General features: G+C 45.0%; 1 protein-coding gene across 1 annotated transcript in view; it reads left to right on the top strand.

Moving 5' to 3' along the window:
• The first annotated feature begins 2,038 nt into the window (after positions 1–2,038).
• PTPRG (protein tyrosine phosphatase receptor type G) overlaps positions 2,039–24,300 on the top strand; it is a 387,825-nt gene continuing 365,563 nt past the window's right edge. The window contains exon 1 of the mRNA XM_074550465.1: positions 2,039–2,688. Coding sequence (XP_074406566.1) covers positions 2,604–2,688 — 85 coding nt within the window. The 5' untranslated portion in view covers positions 2,039–2,603. The remainder of the gene's footprint in view (positions 2,689–24,300) is intronic.

Raw genomic sequence — 24,300 nt, 5'->3', positions numbered from 1 at the left:
TTTAAAAATATGCTTTAAATATAAAATGGTGCAATTGACAGCTTTTGCAAAGGATTTTTAATCAGTGAGAAAAATACTAATTCAAACTGCTCTTTGAAAAAAAATCCACTGCTTTTACTCTTCTTTTGTGATATTGCAATAGTGTGTAATAACTTTTCTCATGTAATGAGACTTGTTGAAACCCACTTTTAGATTGAAACACCTTAAGATTGCCTCTTGTAGTACCAGGGAGACATCACTTGAAGAGGCAAGCCTCAGTATTGGTGTAGAACCTGCCTCTCTATCTGCTGAAATAGAACAGAAAAGTTGCAATCAATTGCTGAAAGGGGAATATTTTGCAGGTTTTTCTGAACAGCCCAATAAGTAACTGAGCCCAGATGTCACGGCAGAATCCGAAAGGTCAAGGCAGGTGGGGATTTGATTTTGATTTTCATAGGAACAAAAAACATCTAGAAAATCTAGTTCTTAAAAATGTATCTTTGTTTTTTATGAGAGTTGAAACCATGTTCTGGGAAATGATTTAATGGACAAGTTGGATGAGACCTTTCTCCAGGGCCTATAAATTTTTGCTAAATCCTTACACAAGTACCCTCTCTAATTTTTGAACACCCCAACGGGTAGTGTCCTCAAGGGCAGAGAATATCTAATCAGGTCTTACATCCTTAGACTTGAAAAATCCCTACTGGGATGAGCAGTTTTGGCCAATGAGGACTGCACTTTTAACTTCCAACTGTGATTTTTGGCAGTCATGACCTGGTGTGTGGAGAGAGGAAGTCAAAGCAAAGGCTACAAATGTCTCCTGATGAGGGGCCCTTTGGATTCAGCATAATCCACTGCCTTGGCATCTTGTAATGAGTGGGGTAAACCTGGATGGACACACAACCACTTGCAGACAGTGCTAATTACCTGAGGGTGCTGCTCTAGTGACCCCCGAGCTGAGGAAGGGGGAGAGAAAATCACTGCTATCCATAAATGACTTCTGAATTTTCCTTCTCCGTTCTTCCTCCTGCCGACCATCTCCTCTGCTCTGGAAACATCACAAATGTGGAAGGTTTGCAGGTAGGGAAAGAGGAGCAGAGCAATTGACAGAGCCAGGGCTGAGCACACCACTCGCTGATAAACCTGGCCAAACCCTTTCCTTTCTGAAACAGAATCCCTGCAATGGATGTAATTAACAAAGAAACAGACAAAAAGTACCACTGAATGAAATTTAAGCATCAGCAGACCACAGCACAGCCAGGAAATACCAAGTGCAAGCAACCATCCCTTCATCCTGAATTCACACCATTTTCTGCTTCTGTTTCCTGTGCAAAATTATCACTCATTCAGAAACTGCTGCCGGAGGGGTGTGGGGGGTGGATGCAGAGTGGCTTGGGACAGCATTCATCTGACTTTGCAGAAACACCAAACAATTATCTCATTTTGAGGTGGCTCTCTGGAAATATCTAGTATAATGCACAATACTGGGGGAAAAATAGCATTTTGTGGGATGCTTCCAGCAATATCCAGAATGATGAGCATTACTGGGGGAGGAAAAATCTATGTGATTCTAGGGGTAGTGGGGGTGGAAGTGTCTTTTGCAGCACCCAAAAAGACACGTTCCACTGGAGAAGAACAAAATCTGTACGATTTCCATGAGGATTTCTGGAAATACCCGGCACAGCGCTGAGCTGCGTGATTCTGTGGGGGACAGATTCGAAGCGGATGGGAAACCGCGTGGGATTGGGGCGGGGAGTGGGGCCGGACCCCTCTGACAGCACCCCGAGTGATGCACACAAGTAGCGGGGGGCCAACGAAGGACAGAGAACCCCCTCTCAGCACGCACCGGGGGGCGGCAGAACGAGACGCGGAACTCCCAGGGGCGAGAGCGCGGAGCCCGAAACTGCGAATTTCCGCGGCTCGGTGACACACCGGCCCCAAACCCCACCGCTGCCGGCGGCGTCCTCCACAGATACACGCACACAGGCGGCGGCGGGAGCGTGCACGGGAGCGGGAGCGTGCACGGGAGCGCGCCCCCGCCCCGCCGCCGCGGCCGCTTTAAGGGCGGCGGGGGCGCGCCGCCGGGGCGCCCGGCGCGCCGCCGCCTCTCCTCGCCTCGCCTCGCCGCCGCGCCGCGCTCTCTCTCCCTCTCTCTCCCTCGCCCCGCTTTAAAGTCTCCGCCAGGATCCGGGCTCGCCCGCCACTTCCTGTACGGCAGGATGGAGCGCGCCGGGGCCCCGGCTGACCGCCGCCCGCCCGCCCGTGCGCGGAGGCGGCTGTGAGCGCCCCGTCCGTCCGCGGCATGCGCGCCCCGCCGCTGCTGCCCGCCTGAGCCGCGCCGCCCCGGCCCGCCGAGCCGCGCGGGGGGGTCCCCGCGCCCCGCCGGCGCTCACTCTGCGCTCCCCCTGCCCCGCGCTTGGGGGAATTTTTTTTTTCCCCCGTAGAGGAGGCGAGCAGGAGCCCCCCGCTTTCTCCCGCAGGAACAGGGGTGCGGGGAGAAACTTATTTTCAACAAGTTTTTTTTTTTTTTTTGCCCCCCTCCCCCCTTTTTTTTTTTTTTTTTTTCCTCCCCCTGTGTGTTAATTATTTTAGCCCCTTTCCCCTTTCGATGTGCGGCTTTGGACATGCGGAGGCTACTGCAACCGTGTTGGTGGATCTTTTTCTTGAAAATCACCAGCTCCGTGCTCCATGATGTGGTGTGCTTCCCCGGTGAGTGAGCGCGGCGGCTGGGGGGGCTCCGGGTGCCTTGTCCACACGTGTCCGCGACCCCCGTGGGGAACCGGCGGGGCGCCCCGCGGGCGCGGAGGATGCGCGGGGGATCGCGGGGGCCCCTTTGCCGGGGCGGCCCCAGCGCTGGGTGTCCTCCCGCTCCGCAGCACTCTCGCGGCTGCGGGCAGCGTTGCCCGCGAGTGGGGCCGTGAGCCGAGCACGGGCTGGGCTCCGCGCTGCCGGCGCGGTGTCCCCGGTCTCCGGTGCATTGCAGCGCAGCGCGGGGCGGGCGCGGGGGGGTCCTTGCGCGCTGCTCTTCTTTCGTGGGGCTGCCTGGAGCTCCCTTTGTGCTGCGGGACCGCCGCTCGCCGCCCCGAAAGGCAGCGTGACTCCGCGCTCCGACCCCGCGCCGCAGCCCCCCGGTTCCCCCGCCAGAAACTTGGCGCTGCGCGGCTTCCTGCCCTCCCCACCCACTCGTGTCCGCGGTGGGGGTCTCGCCGTGCCGCGTGCTGACCTTGGCAGCGCGGGGGGCAGTCCCGCGGGGCTGCGCGCCCGCTCCGCACCGGGGCTGGAGCTGTGCAGCCACCACCGCGCACCCGCGGGAGGGGGTTCCGCGGGCGGGGGGCACTCGGCGACCACCGTACAGTTCTCCCCCCACTTCGAACCCCACGGCCGGTGCCTGTGTATCGCTTCTCGCCCCGTGTCGAACCGCGGGGCTCGCGTGTTCCGGGGCCGGGTGTGCGCTCTCCCGCCCCGCAGTGCCCCGCGCTGGGACGCGCGGCCCCGGCCCGGGGGAACTCGCGGGGCTCGGGCTCCCTCCCGCCGCCTCCGCAGTGCCCGCGCCGCCCGCCAGGGGCGCTGTGGGGCCGCCGGCGCCCCCGCGGGGCGCGCGCCCCTCCGCCGGCGCGCAGCGCGAGCCCCGCCCGGCGCGCCCCCGCCCCGCGCGCGCTCCCGTCGGGATCCGAGCACCCCGGGCAGGGCCGGGAGTCCCGAGGGACCGCGGGGGTCACAGTGCCCGGGGCTCCCTCCATCCTTCCCGGCGGGGATGGGGCTCCGGGGCACCGCGAGCCCCTGCTCCAGGGATCCGCCCCCTCCGCGGCTTCTCCCGCCCTTGCTCCGGAGGGTGCCCTGCCTGTTGGCCCCGGCCAGGTGTGCAAGAGCCTAGTGAAATAATTCAATTCTGGAGGTTCTATAGGAACTTTCACTTATGCGTTCTCTTTTTTTTCCTTTTTATTTTTAAAATTTCTTCCTGGAATGCCCTTTTTCCCCTAACACCAAATGCAGAGCTAAGCAGATAGACCCATCCCATTCCTTCCAGCAGCTTCTCACATGGTAAAATGATTTGAAGCCAACAGAAACTAAGTTGGGGAGAGGGTTAATACCTCTGCAGCTTTTGACGAAACATTTATCTTCTTTCTATTGATTTCTTCTCAATTTCAGCCTTTGGAGTGATGCCTTTCTCTCTGGTTCTGATATATATTGTATAGTAATTACATCTAGAAGGCAGGCTCCGGGAATGCTGCAGGAAAACAAGCCCTGATGTTGGTTTAATATGACAGTATTGTATGACTTGCTGATTTAGATCAGCGCTGTTTGAACCAGATAATATTTGCATTATGGTTCGAATATGAAGATGGATGCAAGCAGAGGGTAGCAGGACGCTTGCAGAGTGTTGGTAAACTCTTTAATGCCAGGAGCCATAAACCAGCTGTGTAATACTCGGGAATGTTTCGGGGCTCTTCGTTGCTAAAGCTTTGCCTGGAAAGCAAACTATTTTCCAGAAAGGCTTTTGTGCCTTTAGTTTTTGTACACCGTGTTAGAGCCCGGTGCCTGCTCGCTGGCCGAGCTTCCCTCTGAAGAGCAGCGGTGCCCGGTGTGCAGCCGGGGCTCCGAGTGAAACATCCCGAGGAACGGGAGCCTCCGGCTCCGATCCCGCACATCGGAGATGCCCGAGGCAGGGAAGCTGCAGGGAGGATCTCTGTGGGCTATAGCAGGACATTGGTGCTGACAACATCCAATGGCAAATCATCGGAATTTCTGTTGGCAGGGAATCCCGGCCAGATATTAACCATTTAGTATCTACCACGAATGCTTCTGTACCTTTTCATGGCATTTTTTAGAGAGGATTAAAGAAGTAAGGTGTTTGTCAGCTTGGTTTCAATTTGTAAGCATCCTTCTTCCCTCTGTTTCATATCTAGCTCCCTTTAAATGGAAGAGAGGTCACTACTTGTTCTCTCCCCTGCAAATCACTTTACTTTGTGAGGGAACATAAAGGCTATTCTTTTCTTTGTTCAGTAACAATAAATGAACCGTGTAGAAAATAAGTCTTTGCAGTATTTCTTTGTTAGTAGTGTTGTAACAGGGTTTCACTGTTTAAGTAGGTATTTTTGTTGTTGTTCTTTTGGTTGCAGTAAGAGAAAGGAGCCACTCTGGCAAAAAAAAATGTGGGTAAGGTTTTTCCTCTTTCTGAACTGTTTAGTGCATTTCTCTGTGGCTTGTCACTGGTAATTGAATTGGTTAATAAATCAAACCAGGACAAGGTAAGAGAGGTTGTTTCCATGGGGTTTGTTTATCATTAATCTAAATTCACAGTACCAAACATCAGTAAGACATAAATATTAGCATTAAGGCGATATTCTTACTATCTGATTTCTTGGTGCTTTGCCAAGAGAGAGTAAATATTTTTTTGTGAAGTAAAAGGTACACATTTGTGCAGTTCTTAGCTCTTCTTTGACATTCCTGTCGTCTAAGCAATGACAATTGCTACCATTATCTTAGGATGGATGCATAAATAACAGTAATTTTCTTGAGTCTGGATTAGCTCTTTGGTAATGAATCAAATTGTTGCTAACCTGGTAACTGCATAAATGGGATTTTTGATCTTGAATCTTCACAGATCTGAGCTGAGAGTTAATTTTGCATGTAACTGTCTTCTGCTTGGAGGAAAAATTATACTGGGAGCTATGCCTTATGAACTAAGTAAATGCTACTTCAGATATTTCTAAAGGTACAGAGAGGACTGGCTTTGTCTGGTGAAGGTTTTACAGAGGAAGGTGCATTGTGCACGTAGAGAAATACGGAATGTACAGGAGAGGGCCCTCCAAGACTTTATTTAGTCCTGTGGCTTTTATGAAGATGACACTTCGTACATTTTAATTATCCCTTGTTTTCAGTGCCGTTTCAGAATACGTTACAGGAAGTTGCTAATGGAGTCCTTGCAGATAAAGAGAGTCAAGTGAACCTTCCCAGGCTGCAAGAGCTGAGCTTGTCATTTGCTTTTTGTGGGGGGGAACTCCAGGGAGAGCTTTGCATGTGGTTAATGGGGCCTGGACCCAGCTTGCAAAAGTCCTCAAGTGGTCACAGGAGCTGTCTGTGCTGGCAGCCAGAGGAAGAGCTTCCTAAAGCTGGGAGGGAGGAAGGCATCACAGAAGCAAAGGGTTTTAATGCATTCAAAAAAAAGAAAGGAACACAATTGAGGGTAACTGGAATTCCCTCACTGATACTGCAATGCCTGCAAAGCCAGCATCCAGGCTGGGGGTGTTGCTCTGCTTCAAAAAAGGAGGATTTTTTGCCTGTGTGTATGAGTTAGAATTTCTCTTATTGCTCTCTTATCCCCTATACCCTCTCTTTTGTGCCGAGGAAAGGAGGATGTGAGGGTTTCTGATCCTGTTCAGAAAAGGGGTGTCTTAGAGCAGAGATGGACTTCTGTGAGTCAAGCAGAGATGTGTCCTTCACCCATCCCACCTGCATCCACACTGGAAACCTGTGTGGAACAAATAAATCCTGCTTGGTACCATAAAATATCCCTGGAAATCACCTATTGATTCAGTAGGGTGATGGTTTCACTCCCAGTTTCTGGGTCTTTGCAGGGCAAAGTGTTGGCTGCACTGTTATCAAGTTCTGTAAGTTTAATAGTTGGAATTTGTTTCCAATTACAGAAAAGACAGCTAACAGCTCTATCCATCTTATAATCAGTGCTCAAGGACTAACATACTTACAGTTTTCTGAAATAAATGTTATTAAAGTTGACTCTAATTTAAATGTTCAAGTTTCATGGTTAAATTAAGGAATGACTTCAAACTATTAATCTCAACTGTCCTTGGAAAAAAGTGCTAATCATTTGGTTGCTGCTTTTTAGCAGCCAAATGAACATGTGGCATGATGTGCTCTGAAGCCTAAGGGTCTACTAATAACACTGTGCTTTAGCTAATATATAACTTTAATCAGAGAAATTATGAAAAAAATGAGCCCAATTCCTGTTTGCCCAAGTTATTGTGCTTCCCATTTTTATAGAGTTGCTCCTCTGTGCTGATGAAATTGTAGTTATTTATGTTTATGTGCCATGCTACTTCCAGTTTAATTCTAAACAACAATTCTTAAGTATTTTAGGAAGTGAAGCTTGTCAGACAAATGTTTTTAAAAATATGGAGTCATCTGAGGATTTAGCTACGCACCATATGGGTTAATTTATGGTTTATATACTCCTTCTGGGGACTGCTTGCTGCTTTAGGTGCCTAAATATCTTTATCAAGTTTTTCCTTCTTCGTGAGGTAAACTCATGTCAGTGTTTCCTCCAAGTGAAAATTGTGGATCTGCATTTTCTTGCACAGGTAGATGGGAACATCACTTCACAGATGGCCAGGTACAGCCCAGTTCCACCACGGAGTATCAGTTTTGTAAGCACATGCATGGGCTGGAAGCAAGTCAGAGAAGGAAGATGTGCATTAATGCCCCTTTCATCCTGAGCGGGAGAGCCTGGGGTGTGGCCAACTGGAGGTGCCCAGCTAGAGAATAACTTTTGATGAAAGCAGCTGATTTCCACATTTGTGTGTCCATAAACCTTTAGAGGAAAAAGAAAAGTGCAGAAAAATGATCCTTGAGTGCTGTTAATTTTCCCATTCCTCAGTATCTTGCCCTGATGATCATGTTACCTGTTTTGCAGGGTACAGATTACTTGCCCCAGAGCAAGTCAAATTGTTTTTTTCCTTTCAGTGCTGCTAACAGGTCCTCCAGTGCTCCCAGATGCTCTCAGCCCACTTCACTGAGGACAAGTGTGCTCTTGAATGAATCTGGGCTTGCTGGTTGTGTCTCCAAATGCTTGCATTTCAATGTGCTCTCATCTTCTTGAGGCACAGCTGCCAGGACACAGCAGATTCCAGCTTTATGCCTTGAGCTGTCACATATTTGTGGCCTAAGCAGAATCTCTTCCCACCCTGAAAGTGAACAGATGAATTAGGGAGCAGATTGCAAGCACAGCACTGATGCTGCTGAGATACTCCATGGATATTGCTGCTCTTGTCTCATTTTTCCTTTCCCCTGATATTGCTGCTGGAGGAAGCAGGGGTGGGAATAAACTCCCTGCTTTGGAGGAGGAGGAATGAGGGCACAGGGCAGTAAGGGAGCTCAGGAGTTCATGCAGTCACTGTGTTTTGCTACACTGAATGGCTCACTTTACAGCAATTTGAATTAGTATTCAAGTGAACTATGGTTCAAGTAAAACAGTTACTGTATGGCCTTTTGGTTTTTTTTCATGTGGTTTTATTATGCATCTCCAAGTTTGCTTGGGAGTTGAAGTACTAGTGCTCTTAATTATCAAGTCATTTGAATAATGATGAACAATTTTCTAGAACTTAAAACATGTCTGCATCATGCACCTGCCAGCAGTACTGGCACATGAAATCTCAATTGATGTGGGTGTTGCAGTTTTTCTGTGCATAAATGCTGCAGTAATGCCTGAGGGATGTTTATCCTGTCCAGTGCCTGCTTTGAGGGACTTTGCATTCATAGTGTGGGGGCCTTTGTAAGGAAAATCTAGGTGTTTTGAGACTTGGATGCTCAGCTTAGGAAAGCTCCTTTCAAAAATCCTTTTCTCTGCTTGCAGCAATGTAATGAATGAAACCTTGAGCCCTGAAGAGCTGCAGGGGTATTTAGGAGCAAAATGCAGGATGTTATTTGGTCTTGTGGCAGCTGCTTTGTTCTTTTTTTGAAATAAAATGTGCCTGTCTCTCTGACAGAGTGCTGTTAAATGTTCTGTTGGGAGACAATTTATTCTGCTGGCAGGAAGGGAAAGCTATCTGATAACTTCTCACAGGCAAAGTGAAGAGTTGTTCAGTTTTCCCACACCTCACTCTTTCCATCTTCTGTCCTTGCAGGAGGCTTGCAAGAGACATAGAAAATGCTGCTTTACCTGCTTTAGCCAAAGCAGCCCTTGCCCTTTCCTTGCTCCTATAAAATATCTACTTGGATTGTTGCTTTTAAACAGTCTGAAGTCAGACCTGGAGTTCCTTGGAGAGGTGTCAGACTGGGGGATGACCAGTGTTGGTTGGAAGAGGACGTCAATGTAAGAAGAGGTGAACACTGAATAAGCAGGATATGATGATAATGTTGTGTCAATGTAAAAGTAAGTTTTCACTGCAGAGGTAAATAAAAACATTTCTGTCTTGGCCCATGTTGATGGTCCTCAACTGAAAGCAAATGACTTTGTTTTAGTCTGTACATTTCTTTGGAACAAGGATGTCCCTGAGTAACTCCCATCACTGAGAACCACTCTCTGCCTTTGTGTCACTTTGGTGTGCTCAGAAATGCTTCCCTGAATAATCTGTTTTCCCTTTCCCCACCCCCCCTCTCCCCTTCTGGATTTTACAAGAACTTGGTTTGTATCTGAGTGAAGTTTGTGATGCATGCCTCAAAATAAAGCGGTTTTGACAAAGAGATTTTTAGGACAAGTTTAGTGAATTTGGTTTTAGACATAAGTTCCTATTGAACTTCTCTTTAGTGGCCTCAGTGAGAGGCTTGTGTCCAGCCATCCCTCCCCATTCCCAACCCCCTGGAAACAATAGATACCTAGTAACTTCAAATAATTAGGTGCAGATCTACATTGCTATCAAAATTGAGTTTAAGGATTAATTTTTTATAGACTTTCATTGACATTTAGATTACTAAGGTGCTTTTGGACTTGTGGAGATTATGGTATAGATTTACTGCAGTCAGAGTGGAAATGAGGGATTGTGCAGCCTGTCTGTCCCTTAAACATTGCATCCATTCACTGGACGGGCAGAGAGAACCAGCTGAAAGTCTCTTCTTGTTGGCCTCCATTCTCCTTGTAGGTAGTTGGCTTATTATTGTTACAGTGCAGTAGCTTGTGTATTTTGTATTTAAATCCGTGCTTAAAATGCAACCAAAATTTGCCTGTTGACAGCAGTTGCATCATATTTTAATTGGTGAGAAGTGCTAATGGAGTGTTCAGGTTCTAAAATTAGTTGTTTATTTTTCCTTCTTTGCCCAAGGGTTTTGCATCAGATTATATGGGTTCTGTATAACTGTTTGTGTTCAGAAGTGACACCTTTGCACAGTTTTAGCTATTTAAGTAAGTGTTAAAAGTTTGTGCTCAGTGACAGCAGTTTCAGAAACTGTGACTTTTTAAATTGTTTCTTACTACATTGTTTATGCATTGCAAAGCGCTTGCCTCCTGTTTACTGTGAATTAATTCATTGTTATAATTGCAAGCTGGGGGTGCAAAATGTGCAAATTCTGTTAATTTCTTCTCTTGGTGCAATGGCAGAGCCTCAGCTGCTGCACACCATCATGGCAGGACTGCTGCTGCAGCTTTCACCAGGTGAGGGTTTGTGCCATAACCCTCATCATGGCATTATTCTGAAATTCAGCTGTGCTTGTTATTGTCAATATTCCCTTTGGGTGACCTTGTGTCCGAGGGGTGCTGGTTTAATGCTGTCTTTGTACTTCTCTGAAAGTTTTTCTTTTACTGTGTGGTGAAATGCAAGCCCACCTCCTTGTACGAGTCAGCCTGTGGTGAAGCAGAGATGTCCAATCTGTCCATTAATATTCTGGCTTTCTGGAGGATGCTTTATCATATGTATCAGTCCTTGGAATTGCTGGCAGTTGTCTCTTTTAAATCAATTATTTGTTTGGTGCCCATTTCGAAATTATCCCAGACTTGTTTCTATTAGTAGTTACCAAAATAAATAAGCCATCAAAAAAAGTGGTCCTTGAATTACTGACTATCAAACTATAAATATTCAACTACTTTAACAACTGTCTCTTATCTGTTTCACTTTTCTCTACTAGTTGAAAGAGCCCTCTGATATTTTGTTACCATGAGAGTACTTCCACATTAGGATAAAACCGTGTTACAATGTCCTGATTAACCCAGTGACCTGAGCCTCACAAACCCTTTGTCATGAGATTCTATCCAGTCCTTGAACAATTTTTTGTCAGTTTTTTTTTTTAGCTTTTCTCTAGATTTTTTTCTTTTTCTTTAGAAAGGTGCACACCAGAACTGAACACTGGACTTGTTCATATTATGTATGTGCAATGCTATTGCCCTTTCTGTTTGTCCAGGGATTTTCAGTGCCCTATTTTTCTGGCACAGCAAGGAAGCTCATGTTGATTGTTTGCCTAGTATGACTTCTAGATCATTACTGGAGTCAGTACTGAACAAAAAACTCTGCAGTTCAGTGATTGTGGCCTGGATCACTGATTCTTAGGGTTTCTAACTTTATTTTCATAAGCTCTTCAAATTCATTTTCTTTCCCCTTTGTTATTTTTTTTTTAATGTGGCTTGAATGCTGCTATAATGGGAATTTTAGAAATAGAAAGAAAAGCTTAAGTCCTCTGCAGTCTTAGTGCTCAGATAGTTTCTTCTGGTTTTGTTTGTTTCCTTTTTGAGCCCAGCAGTTTTTCAGGGAGTAGCAATCTGTGCATCCTCTAACAGTCCAGGTGTGGATCTTTCTAAAGAGGGTAACTCAGGCTTTGAATTCTGTCAGACACTGAAGGTTTCACACAGCTCCAGAACCTGCTTGTGGCTCTCTGGCCACATTTATCACCCTGGAGTGATGACCTGGGTGTGGGTAAGAGATGAGCTCCACCAGACACCTGGAGTGGGCATAGCAGAGTGGTGCAATCCCAGGGAGGCACCGCATTCCCAGGGATGTGGGGGAGGCTTTGCTGTGTCCATGCCCTCACCTGTTACTGTTAATGGTCACAGTAGTAACACTAATGGTAACAGTAGTGGTTTTCTTTGGTAGAATGTGTTTCTTTTCCTCCTCTGCTGGAAGTGGGTGGGGGGACTGGATATTGAGCTGTTTGTGAGAAGTTGGTGCTGCACAGCCACAGATTGAACTGGGTGGATCCAGGGTAGCTTGGGAGGGCTCTGGGATCTTTGTGGCAATGTTTATCGTGCCAGCAGGTGTCCTTAGGGGTCCCAATGTCTTGCAGTGCTAAGTATGAGTACACAGATAGTGAAGAAGAGGAGGTGTGTGTTCTCCAGGGAGCTTTTGGTTTTCCACCCCCTTCCTCTTTAATGGCTTGAATTCCTTTTGGACACACCTGAGAATAAAGGAGCCTTTCCCTAGTGTTGTCTTCTGAGGTTCTCTGACCAAGGGGATGCTAAAGCTACACCTTGTAGATCTGCTCTGTTACTGTGACCTTGTGTCCTTTAGGGTGGCTGTGGGCACACAGTTTGTGGCGATTGGGGTGGGGCTGTGCCTCATCCCCAATGAGCTGCAGCTGTGGAAAACAGGTGAGAAGCATTGAAGGTAACGAGCCGTGGAGAGCCCCGGGGCTCTGACCAACCACCAAAGGGAGCAGAGGGCACACAGGTGCAGTGCATCAACCATCAGGGTATAAAAGGCTGGGCTAAAGAACAAGAGGGGTGGTTGCTTGCAGCCTGCTGGAGTGGTGTGGTGTTCATCTGTATGGGCAGATGCCTGAAGCCTTCTGATGAGGTAAGGTGTTACTCTGTTTGGGGGAATGCTGAAGGCTTTCTGAGGTTGTGTGATGTGTGTATTGTGACGATCTCAGCTGTGATAGGTGGCCTCCCTTGGGTGCTTTCAGCTTTTTACCTCTAAAGTTGTCATAGCTGCTATCACAGTTTCCCTGTGCTGTGGAATTTGGTTCATGGGCTTCCCCAATGTCTTTGATTTGGTGTTCATAGGGAGATGGCACAGAGTGAAACTTAATGGAAATCAAAAGGAAAGAAAAACAAGTTACTTGAAATCTAGCAAGCAGACTTTGACACTAAATGCTGAAATAACTTCAGGTGCTGCACCAGCCTATTTTTGTGGTATTGTAGCTGTGTTTTTCCTTTGTTAAGTGGTTTTGGGTTTTTTTCCCCACGTAGAGACCCATGCAAAAAATGCAAGATGAAAGAGACCCTGGAAGAGAAATGTGAAAAATCTGTATAAAATGGATAAAATACAGCATGAACTAGGGAAAAAGTTCCATGTTGGTATGAAAAAGTTGGTACCTTGTATCAAATGGTGAAAACCCAATCCCTTCTCCCTGAGCTGATGTTATCTGGGAGGAGCTTGGGTTATGTGAGAAAGTGGAGGAATATTTATGACTAAAGGAGAGAGGGAGACCTGCCTTCCAAATATAGGAGCCTTCACAAAAACTCCTTGGAAGACCTGATGTGCCCCTACCAGGTAATGCTGGCTCAAGTTCTGGTGTGCTGAAAGGCTCATAAATCACCCTTGATTGATCCTGATGCTGTGGTGTGCTTCAGGCAGGCCCTGGCAGTGCATGCTGTCTGGAGAGCAGAGAAGAGTGACCAGGCAGTTTGCCAGGAAGGTTTTAATTAGCCTTTAACGTGCTGGGCTGGATGGCCATCACCAAAAGTCCCTTGTAGAGCTGTTCAGTGCTGCACACGCTGTGCCTGTGCACCCTGGGCCTGCCCTGTGCCTGTGCTGGCTCTGGAGGATGCAGTGCACTGGGTCAGAGCAGCTCCTGGGCAGGGATGGGCACGGTGCTGCTGATTCTGGGACCTGCTGGAGCGTGGAGCCTGTGAGTAATGGTAATGGGAACGTATTTCAATTTGTAACCCATTCTCCTGTATCAAGATTGGACTACTTCTATTCTGTTGCACATGTGCATCACTTGGGGAAACATGCTGATAGTACTAAACATTTAATTGCTTCTCTTGATTTTATTTGTAAATTAGAATCTAGAGGATCTGTAAGGAAAAAAAAAAACCCAGAGCTTAATTGGACAACATTTTAGAGTTGCTAAGGAAAAGAGTGTAGCTCTCCAGCTTCTGGAGCTGAGACAAATGCAAACTTATTTATTGATCCATACATATGATATCATATTTTAACTACTGTCTAAACTGGAGGTCATCTCTATACTTGATTGCTTAAGAATCTGTCTATCTTATCACATCTTGTACTCATTTATAGTTGTTTCCATTTCTGGCTTTGTTGGAGAGACAGCTAGTGTTTCAGCCTAAATTAAAATCAATAAGAAGCAATTTTGTTTGTTTTTTAACTACTAGAGCAGACTTTTTTTTTGAAGTGAGTCTGTGTGTTCAACTAAGTCACTTGGTTCTTTCCATCAAGATAATTGCCAGGCTTCATTAATTCCTAATTTTTGCATATGTAGGAATTGGTTTATTTTCCAATGTACCTAACAAAATGTCAAATATGATTTAAAAATAAGCACTTACTCTAAGTCATCACTGAGAAATAAATGCAGTAAAAAAATCCTTGGCAGTTAGAAGTAGTTTAAAAATATCTTGGGGGCTGTAGCGAATGCTGAGACCCTGGAGTCCTGCACTGGCAAGGTAGCTCAGGCTTTCCCTGGCACATTTGGGCAGTGATCTGCAGGGATGACTTCCAGTGGAAAAAGCAGAGTCTGGGTCTCTGTGCTTCCAGTGTTTGGCTGGGATATTTCTGCATTATGCCAATTCATGTAAGAAGCTGTTGTGTTGTCAGCTGGCTTTTACCCCACAGCCAGCAGATTGCCAGCAATAACAATTACCCTGAGTCAAATTCAGCATGGAATTCACACTGCAGCAGTGCTGGGGCTTCCCAGGTAAGGCAGTGCTGAGCCATTGTGTAATGTTAGAGACAATTCCTGCAGGCAGTGCTCTGATGAAATGTCCAGAAGAGGAAGTGTTGCTGCTCTTGTGAGTTGATCGCAGGGTGATCAGGGTGACAAGGAAATCATCCTTGGTGGTTTGCTGCAAAAGTAAATGCCTGGGTTTTTATCAGGTGGTTCTTTGGGTTGCTGTGATCTTGCTCAGTGCTTCTTGTAATTGAAGAAATGTTGAAGAATTCCTGGAATGCTTAATTCTGAATACAAGAACCTTTGGCTTGGTCTAAATCTCATTTCCTGTTTGACCTTCTTTTGAAGTGTCTGTGTTATGAGGTGTCTGTTACTTTAATTTCTTGGGCTCATTTTTCTCTCACCCTTTCTTTTCCTTCTGTTTGCTTTGGTTCAGATACATTCACTAGTAAAGGAAGGGGGCAAACCAAGGGCAAAAAAGGCAAATCTGGCTACCTTGGTACTCAAAGCAAGAGACTGTTCTCTTAAGTTAACAGCTAAAGCAGTGTTTTGTAGGAATAAAACATGGTTAGTAACTAGATGACATGATGAAGAGCATATTTCCTTCACCCTTGGAGGCAGCATAGGAGTTGTGTGTGAATTTCTTGAATTTGGTTACAAAACAGCAAATTAGTTAATGAGTAACTTAAAACCACACAGCAATTCACGTTTATGTGCCAAGAGACCAGCTGGGTTTAAATTCCATAAGCACACCTGGGAGGGCTCCAGGGATGGAGGTAAAAGTGACTTGTCCACACACCAGTGACACCAACCTTAAGTGAATCCCAAGCCACGGCTCAGTGTAAGGGGTAATACATCACAGCACAAACAGATGCTCTGCCAAAAAGGTAATTAATACTTCATGTCAAGCACTATCTGCATGTACTGCTTTCCCTATTTCATGCTATTAAGCACTGTGACCTTTTCTCTTTCAACAATTAGTTTCCAAGGTGAAAACCAACTTAGGAAGAAAATGAACTTTTTTCATTGGCTCTGTGGAGTCTTAGAATTTCACAGTAATCTCGATTACACCCTCACACTGTACAGTTCTGACTTCTCTCTTGATCAATGACTCATCATTCCTGTAGTTTAAGATTGCATTCCCCCCTTCACTCCTGTATTGGGGAGACATGATCAGGCATTTTGGGTGCAGAGGCAGATGAGGTCTGTAAGATGCTCACTGTCAATGAGTAACAGCTCTAACTTGTCTCATTTGCACCCTATTAGTAACAAGTTCACTTGCTAAAAAGCTGAAGAGCAGGGCAAAATTATTGATGTGCCTGACAGTTGTGCTTTCAGCTGAGCAGAGGCTATGAGCACTTCATTTCCATAATGAAGCATTGTTCTTTCTTTGCAAGGTGTTTCTAAACTCTGGACCCTGAGACATGGGCCTTAGAGTTTGATTTTTGCAGTCTCTCTGCTGCTGATTTGCCTTTTTGCCTCTCTTTGTGTAGTAAAGGCCATCCTGGAGTTTGCTGCTTTCAGTTGTATTCACTGGACATTGTTGAAGCATGTGGGCCCTACTGGAAGTGTTGTTTCTTGGTGAGGTGGACATGAAATACATGGCTTTGGTGAACACATTTCCACTGGCTGGCTGGGGCATGCAGTACTGAGTGAAATAAAGGATCAGAGCCAGGGGTGGTGTCCTGTCTGCTCTGGGAAGCTGATGAACTACCCAGTGCTCCCCTTGGCACCTTTCACTGACTTTTGCTGTGATTGATGCCAGCAGCATCAGCAAGAACTGGACCTTTCTGCCTCCCCTGCTGTGACATGTGCTCTGTAGAGGTCTGCTCACTGTTGGTGTTTTATGTTGGGACTCTGCTGTCCTGCCTTGTCCAGGATGGCACTGCAGTGGTGCCAAGGTGGCTGTGGAGGAGTTAATGCTGTGGGTCTGGTTATAAAATCAAAAAGAGCTCCAGAGACCTTTCACCTGGACTTGTAAGGATAATGCAGTGTTAGTGTCTTGAGTATTTGCAGCATCTCGTAGAAATACCTTAGACAGAAGGATTGTATATTATTCAGAACTATCAATAACTTCAGAGGGCTGCTTTGCTCTTCCTTTGTCCTTTCATTCATGTCTATCTTCCACCAATGGCTTGTTCTGATGGTCACTGCTCTGAGGTTCTTGTGATTGTGTTCGGGGTTCCTGAGTTGTTCTCCTTGGCTGCAAACCCAGAACCCAGCAGGATGTGCAGTGCTGCCTTGCTGAGCACTGAGCTGTCCTTGCTGTGGGCATTGCCTCTCACCTGCAGGAATCCTCCCCTTGGGGCTGGGGGCTCCTCTTTGCCCTGTCCCTCCCTGGTTTAGCTGGGCCTTCACCCTCAGCAGGGTTTGCTGTCCAGCCCTTAGGGGGCTGCAGGAGGAGTTTGGGTCCCTGGATGCACGGCTGTGGGTAGCTGTGTCATCCATCCCCTGGAGCTGAGCAGCTGGAGTGCTTTTCCACACACCTGGACCTGATTTCTCAGGTATTTATCATCTCTGGGAAGGAGGATGCTCTGATGCTCTTGGATCACTGATACCAGAATGGGTTTCTTCCATTAGTAAAGCAGTGGATGGAATATGGAATAGAACAAATATTCCGCAGATATTGTATAGTAGAGTAGAACTGACTTTTCCCTGGGGATTCATAATGTGTGTCTGAATCCATGATTAGAGACACCATCACATAATCAGTTTGGTTACTTTTTTTAAGTGTAGTCCTGTCCAACCAAATAATGAGGCTGTTTTATAGGGCAGGAAACCTCTTTGGTGTGTGATACTGCAGGCAGATGGCCTTGTAATTCCTTTGGCTGAAGTGTTTTTTATTACTTTTCTGTTGACTTTGAAGCCAGAATTGTAGGTGTCCATAAAAGCTGGTACCCCCTGTTAATTTTGCACCAGGGTCAAAGTGGTGGAGAAAGGCTGCATTACATAGAAACAGGTAGTTGGTTACACAGGACTGTTGGTTTTGGTCTTGAAAAAAGTCCCTCTTCAGGCAGTGGAGATTTCTACCTTGAGTGTGATGGTGCAACATCAGATGAAATCTGACTGGTGAATGATTTATTGCAATGTTGACAAGAAAAAAACTTATCTACCACAGGCTACATTGATGGAGGACAATGATATTTCATTGCAATTTCTTCCCTGAAAAGCTACAATGGCATTGATGTTTTATATTTTACATGTTGCTTCATCAGTTTGGGCAGCTTGTGTCGTGGAAGGGAAATGTGTGGAGATTGCCTGTTTTCAAACACTGATGCCTATGGACACATTTTTTGCAATGAGGGAAAGCAGTGAAGAAACAAGCTATTTGGACAATCATGTTCACAGCCAGATTTCTCCCTTTTTCTCTCTAGGCTCTGTTTTGCCAGCTATATATTTTCTTTAGTGTTTAAAGAAAAAGCAGTAGAAACAGTGGTAACAGAGTCTGTGTAAAATACACACTGGTGTTCTAAAATCAGTTTAACATGTATTTTAATCTAAACTTCAGCTATGTTTTTCGTTGCCACTCCTTTCCTAGTTCTTCTCTGTTTAGTGCCATTTTAAGGGTGTGTTTGAGGCCCAGAATTCTCCCTGTGGAATATGGGAGAATTCTGCAAGTGACAATTATAAGGAAATAGCATGGCATAATATACCAGATCATAGGTGATTTGCTCAAGCATAAACAAGTTGAAAGGACCTGATGATAATTTTGTGGGAAAAAAAAGTCAGAACTCTACTGTGATTATGGGAGACTTTTTGTATTGGAGGATCTTAAACAGAATAGCTTCTGGTGTCCTGGTTTGAACCTTACTGGGAAGAAGGCACACCTTGAAGAGTGATGGGCTGTGTTGGCCCTGAAGATCTCAGTGTCTCCTGATGTTCCCATATCCCTGAGAAAGGCACCAATGGACTGGGCCATAGCTCTTTGTTGAGATGATGAAGCTGAACCAACATGCTGAAAATACCTTCTTAATTTGGTTTGTGTGTCACCAGCACGTCTCAGAGGACAGTCTGCATTTCCATCAGTTCCAGGATGTTGAACCTGGGTTGAATTGCTCTAGCTTTGATTGCTGGGGTTGGATCTGACCGCTGCAGAACAGCTGAATGTGATCCCCCATCCTTGCAGTGAAGACCAGTGTGAGCACATAACACCTGTGACTGGCAAGGTGCACTCCTCTGCTCTCTGTTGCCCCAAGTCACTCCTGTTTAGAAGCAATTAAATTTAATTAAACTTGAACTATTTGGACCACGTTCTTCACAGTATACTCATAAAACAGTCTGTTCTGGCTCTTTATGCTCCTGTGTCTTGAGTGTTTGGATGAGAAGCTTTGAGTGGGTGGCTGTGCTTTCTCCCTCCCAGCCTCTGGCTCAGCAGGGTCCTGGCCATTTCTTTGGTGGTGCTTTCAAGACCTTTCAAGGCTGCACAAGGATGAGCAGATGTGTGTCTAGGTAAATGCAGCCCAGGCTGACTGACCCAGGATGGCTCCCCACTCTTGTGGCAAGGGAGGAGGTGAAGTTTCTGTGCTGCAGCTTGTTGTGCTTAGCTCAGCTGAGGTATCCCATAGCCAGATTTCCTCCTGCTTTACTCTGTGTACAGGCACTGTGAGAGCAGCCAGGCCTTCCTGCCCTGGCAGTTGCACCTGCAGGTGTCAGCCTGCCTGGATTCCCTGCTTGGGAAGCAAGACAAGGAGAAGTTTGTGCTGCACAGCCACAGATTGAACTGAGTGGATCCAAGGGAGCTTGGGAGGACTCAGTATCTTTGTGGGCAATGTTTCTTGTGCCAGCAGATGTCCTTAGGGGTCCCAGTGTTTTGCGATGCTGACTATGAGTACACTGACAGTGAAGAAGAGGTGTGTTCTCCAGGGAATATTACTTTTTTTTTCTTTAATGGCTTGAATTCCTTTTGGACTCACCTGTCTTATCAGACCATGCTACACTTGAGAATAAAGGAACTTTTCCTCAGTGTTATCTGAGGTTCTCTGACCAAGGGGATGCTACAGCTGTACCTTCACACTTTCAGCTTCTCTAAGGCTGGCTGCAGCATGAACCTGGTTTGCTCTGGAGGTTCATAATCATGAAATCAGCATTGATACTGAGCTGGTGGAATTTTTCAAAGAGGACAAATAGCAGTATTCTTTCCATTTCTCTTTAATCAGATAACCTCTTCTGAGAGAGGCTGTGAGCTGGTAAACTGATATGCAATGCCTGAGACAGATCAAAAATGATACAGCTGTGAATTACTGATTAGTTTCTGAAAAAGCAGTTCTTTGTGGTGTGTAAAATAAACTGTCTCTGTGTGATGGTATTGGGATGCTGTTGATCATGCAATAACCATCTTCACAAGGCTGAGTTTTCAGTTAAAAAGGCATCATTGTCTGTTAAATATTTGGGCATTCATATTCCCCCTGAGTTGATCAACTATTTGAAATGCATTATCTCACAGTGCTGCCACAATTAAAGAATGGCATGCTCAGGTGAAAGGGTTTGTCTGTTTCATAGATTGGAGAGATATGCTCAGTGAAAATGAACATCCTCCCAAGGTTAAATTAGCCATTTAAAGCTCCTCCAATTACAATCTTGGATAGAAGGATTTTTTTTTTACATGGATAAGAGTTAGCAGAGGACAAATGACATAATTGGAGGGGGAGACAGAGACTTCATACGTGTTTTCTTCTGGAAGAGTGAGAGGGAATAGACAATGCCAGGGAACTGCCTCAGATCTCAGTCCCTTCTGGTTGCTGTTGTCTCAGACAGTTTTTGCAGATTGGGAAAGAAAGAAAAAAGACTAAGTGCTTGTGTAAAAATGTCCTGTGACTTCTCCCAGGTGTGCTATGTGGGGCTTGATGCTATCTGGGCTTTTTTGTAAAATGTGACTCCCATATTGGGATATATAAATAGTCTACTTTTGCTCACAGATAGCACAGGAGAATGTATTAGCTGGTGAGCTGAAGTGACATATTCCTTTGTGCACAAATTATAACAACTTAAATGAAAATTACGCTCATAGAAAGCAAATGCACTCTCTTTAAATTAGATAAAGAGATTATGACAGAAAAAGATCATTGAATAAAGGAGGCTTTAAACTAGCCGCTGAAATAAATGCATGACTTCAAACTTTGTCCTGCCAGAATTTATTAATAAAACACAATGAGGCATTTGGAATACAATGAAGACCTCTTCCTTTGAAGGTTACAGTGTAATTTGTGTAATTGTGTTTGTATAATTTGACTTCAAGAACTGTCCTTGTAATTTGGTAAACTGCAGATCTTGCTGCAATCTGCTGCATTTTTCTTTTGCCTCACATTGACACATCTAATTGCTTCATAAGTATATACTCTGTTTAAAGCCATTGCACTGCCCTCTGGACCTTGAAAAATTCATCTTCTGGTGCGTAATGATAATCTGTGTGTGGATCTTATCTGTGCAGCATCTGGCCACCTTTGCTTGCTCCCTTGCTGAGCACACACAGCTAATTGCCATCCTGAATAACCTCGGTTTACGACCACACAGCTGAGGAGAGCTTTACTGGATGATGCCTTAATTTCTCCCAGCTGCAGAATGCCTGCTCTTGGCAGGGGAGCCGGAACATGGAGTCACAGGCATCTTCTTGGAGCTGATCCTTGCTGAGAAATCCCCCTTTATTTTGTCTGTGTGACACAGTTTCAGCTGGTCCTGAGTGTGAGTCCTGTGCGAGTGGCTTTGGGCAAGGTAGCGATTGGTGTTGGTAGGATGTGTGTGAAATTCGGAATATATTATTCTAATGACACTCTTATCAAATGGGTTTTAAACTCTTGGGTTTTCTCATGGTTCAGGCTTTGAAAAAAGTTGCCATTTTATTTCTGAATTGCTTTGAAATCAACAGACTCTGTAGGCAGACAAATCACGTTCGGAGGCATTAATGCTTTGGGTTGGTTCACTTGGAGAGTCTGAGTTTGCTCTTGGCTGATGAAGCAGGGAGAAATTTTAAATCTGGGGTAAAAGTTCAAAACACTGCTGAGGGAGATAAAACCAAATTGGATAAGAGATGCCTATGGGAGAGTTGAGGGCACAGAGTCGTGTTGAGGAGTTGAGTCACTGAACTCTGAGTGCAGGCAAAGCTAATTTAGAGATGGGGTTTTGTTGTGTTACAGTAATTTCACCAATGGCTTTACACAGCAGGGCCTGAAGAAATGGCTGTTGTCAAAACCACTGGAAACTTAACATGCCTTTGAATCCTCAAATTACAGTGGTTTTTTTCCTAATTATTTAGGAAAGACACCTCTTCACATATGTATTGATTCTTAAATGAATGGTATGAGACTTGAAAAGAAATTGTGTAATTTACAACTTATTTCTGCATCCTTGGATTGAAATATGTGTAGAGTTCAGAGCAGAAGATGTTGAGTGAAGTTATACAAGCTTAATAAAAATAAACCTATACATGACTTTGCATAAATGGAGGAAAAATCAAAGGACTAACGAATTTGCATAGATAACATTTGAATTGTTAATTCATATTGCACTTCATTGCAAGGATGTAATTTTTAATTAAGAATAAAATGTGGTAGATATTTTAAATGGGAAATGATTATAATTGCAGATGGAAATTGAGGTAATGAGAACTGGTTTAATTGTTAACATTTTTCTATTTCATTTTTTTAAGACTTGTGGTCTGTGGATGTGGCATTTGTTTTGTAGATGTGTGCATTTAAACATACGATGATCAAGGCATGAAATGTTGGCAGCAAACACAGTTTTGGTCTTAAGTTGTATGTGTTGTTTGAAAGTCTCTGGGTGGATGGACATTGGGGAATCTGGAATCAGACGGATTGTGATGTTTGTAGGATTAGTATGAAACTGAGATATAAAAATTATTTCCAAAGCATCCTTTTAAAGCCACAATTATCTTTCACTGTGGATTTCACAGATGATACAAATACTTCACTGGAGAAATTGAGGTTGTGTTTGTCCCCAGTACCCTTTGCCTTTCAAGTTTGCAGCATGAAAACTTGCACAACAACCATGTCCTATTCAGACAGCTGTGACACTGAGGTATAGAAAAATACTTGAGCAGATTCCTTAGAACAGAGGTACTTCTGCCATTTGAAAACTTGGTAAACTTATTTATCAAGCTTAGAGCTCTGCGTTCAAAAAGGATTTTGAAGTGAGCAAAATTAGTGTTGCCACTTATGTTAAGAAGCACATATGAAGTCTCTGTCATCTTTGGTTGCAGAGGGACTTGGAGAAAACTACAATTAGCACTAATTGGTGTGCTGTCTGAATCCTCTGTCTGTTGGTGTGAGAATGGACCCTTGAAATGATTGGCAGGAACTACCTGCCTGCTCTAATTCCCTCAAGAGCTGTTCTGTTGCATTGCAGCCCATCACAAATGAAATGAGTGTTTACCAGAAGCAGCCAGCTAACACATGCCTGAATTATCCATGCAGCACAGATGCTGAAATTCAGTGCTAGTTACTGAATGTGCTGGGTACTGCTACCTGTAATAATGATGGAGTACATTTTGTTTTCCCTGACAATTCTGGAGTTTTGACTCCTGCAGACATCATTGCTCTGTGATGCTCTACATCAGTATGTGTGGAAGGGATGTGGCACACCAAGCAGTTGTTTAACCTTTTCAGTGTGTGGGGTTGTCTTTTTTAAATTTTGGGTTTTTTGCCTTGTCACTTGGAAAGCAGCATTGCACCTGAAATCTGCCTTATCCATGTTGGTCATGGGAAAAAATTTGCCAAATTAGATAAAAGCTACATATGTAGAAAGAGATATCCTTGCTTGGTTTTGGGTAAGTATAATAGAAACCTAAAGAGTAAACTAATATTCACTAAAATGATACAAGAATTTACTTGAATGGCAATGTAGTGGGGTTTTTTTCCCCCATGTGAAGTGTGCAACCAGAGATATGAAGTATGTTAATGTCACTAGGGTAATACCCAGCTGATAGCAGTGCAGTCATTTGCATTTCTTCCCCTTTCCTTGTGTTTCTTTTTCTCCCCTCAAGCACATGTGTTGGGAATTGAAAATGCAGCTTGCCTATTTTACACTGGCAGTAATCTTTCAGTTTTTTTAATGTAAAAAATGAGTCCACAAGCATGAGCAGCCGCTGATGTATGGGGCTATTGATGGAAATTGAATTTGCAAAGGGAAAATGGGATTTGGTTGTAGTCTGAAATGATAATGATGCAGCCCAAATGGATTTGTAATGGTCATTCATTCATTTTTTTTTCTGCAATTTTGTGGTTTGACAAAACATTTATGCAGGTGACTATGTAAGTAGTCCAGGTTCACTCTGTGTGGGAGTCACCAGCTAATGGCAGGTAAAAGTATGCAAAGTCTGAGCTTGAGCCTGTGCCCACAGACTTCAATAGTGGAAGGATATGATGCTGTGATTTGTTTTACTGAGAGGACAAAAGTGGTTGGGGTAGTGCTTTTTTGAGATCTAAGAAATAATGGTAGCGAAACGTACCTTGACATAATTCTTAAAAATGTATGGGTTTGTAGGATCAGCCTAGTGAGTGCTTTATGTAGCACAGCAAATGTATGAGAGACTTTGCTCTGTGTCTGGATAAGCACAGACCTGGCCCTGAAGAATTTCCAGTCCAGCTGTGCTTAAACTTGTGTGCATTCCATGGAGCTGTTGGGCTCCTGTCAGCTCTACCTGTGTGACAATCCCCACCAGCCTTTAGTCTGAATTTGGAGCTGCCAGTGGACTGCAGATTTTATTTTTTAATGTCCTGGGTGTAGTTTTATGTGCCTTATGATAACATCTGTATTGTTCTGTTTCCAGTGGAGCTCTGTCTTCCCTTCTGTGAAAGCAAA

The sequence above is a fragment of the Zonotrichia albicollis genome, chromosome 12 (genome assembly GCF_047830755.1).
Source record: "Zonotrichia albicollis isolate bZonAlb1 chromosome 12, bZonAlb1.hap1, whole genome shotgun sequence".
Classification (NCBI taxonomy): domain Eukaryota; kingdom Metazoa; phylum Chordata; class Aves; order Passeriformes; family Passerellidae; genus Zonotrichia; species Zonotrichia albicollis.
This window is presented reverse-complemented; position numbering and strand designations above follow the sequence as displayed.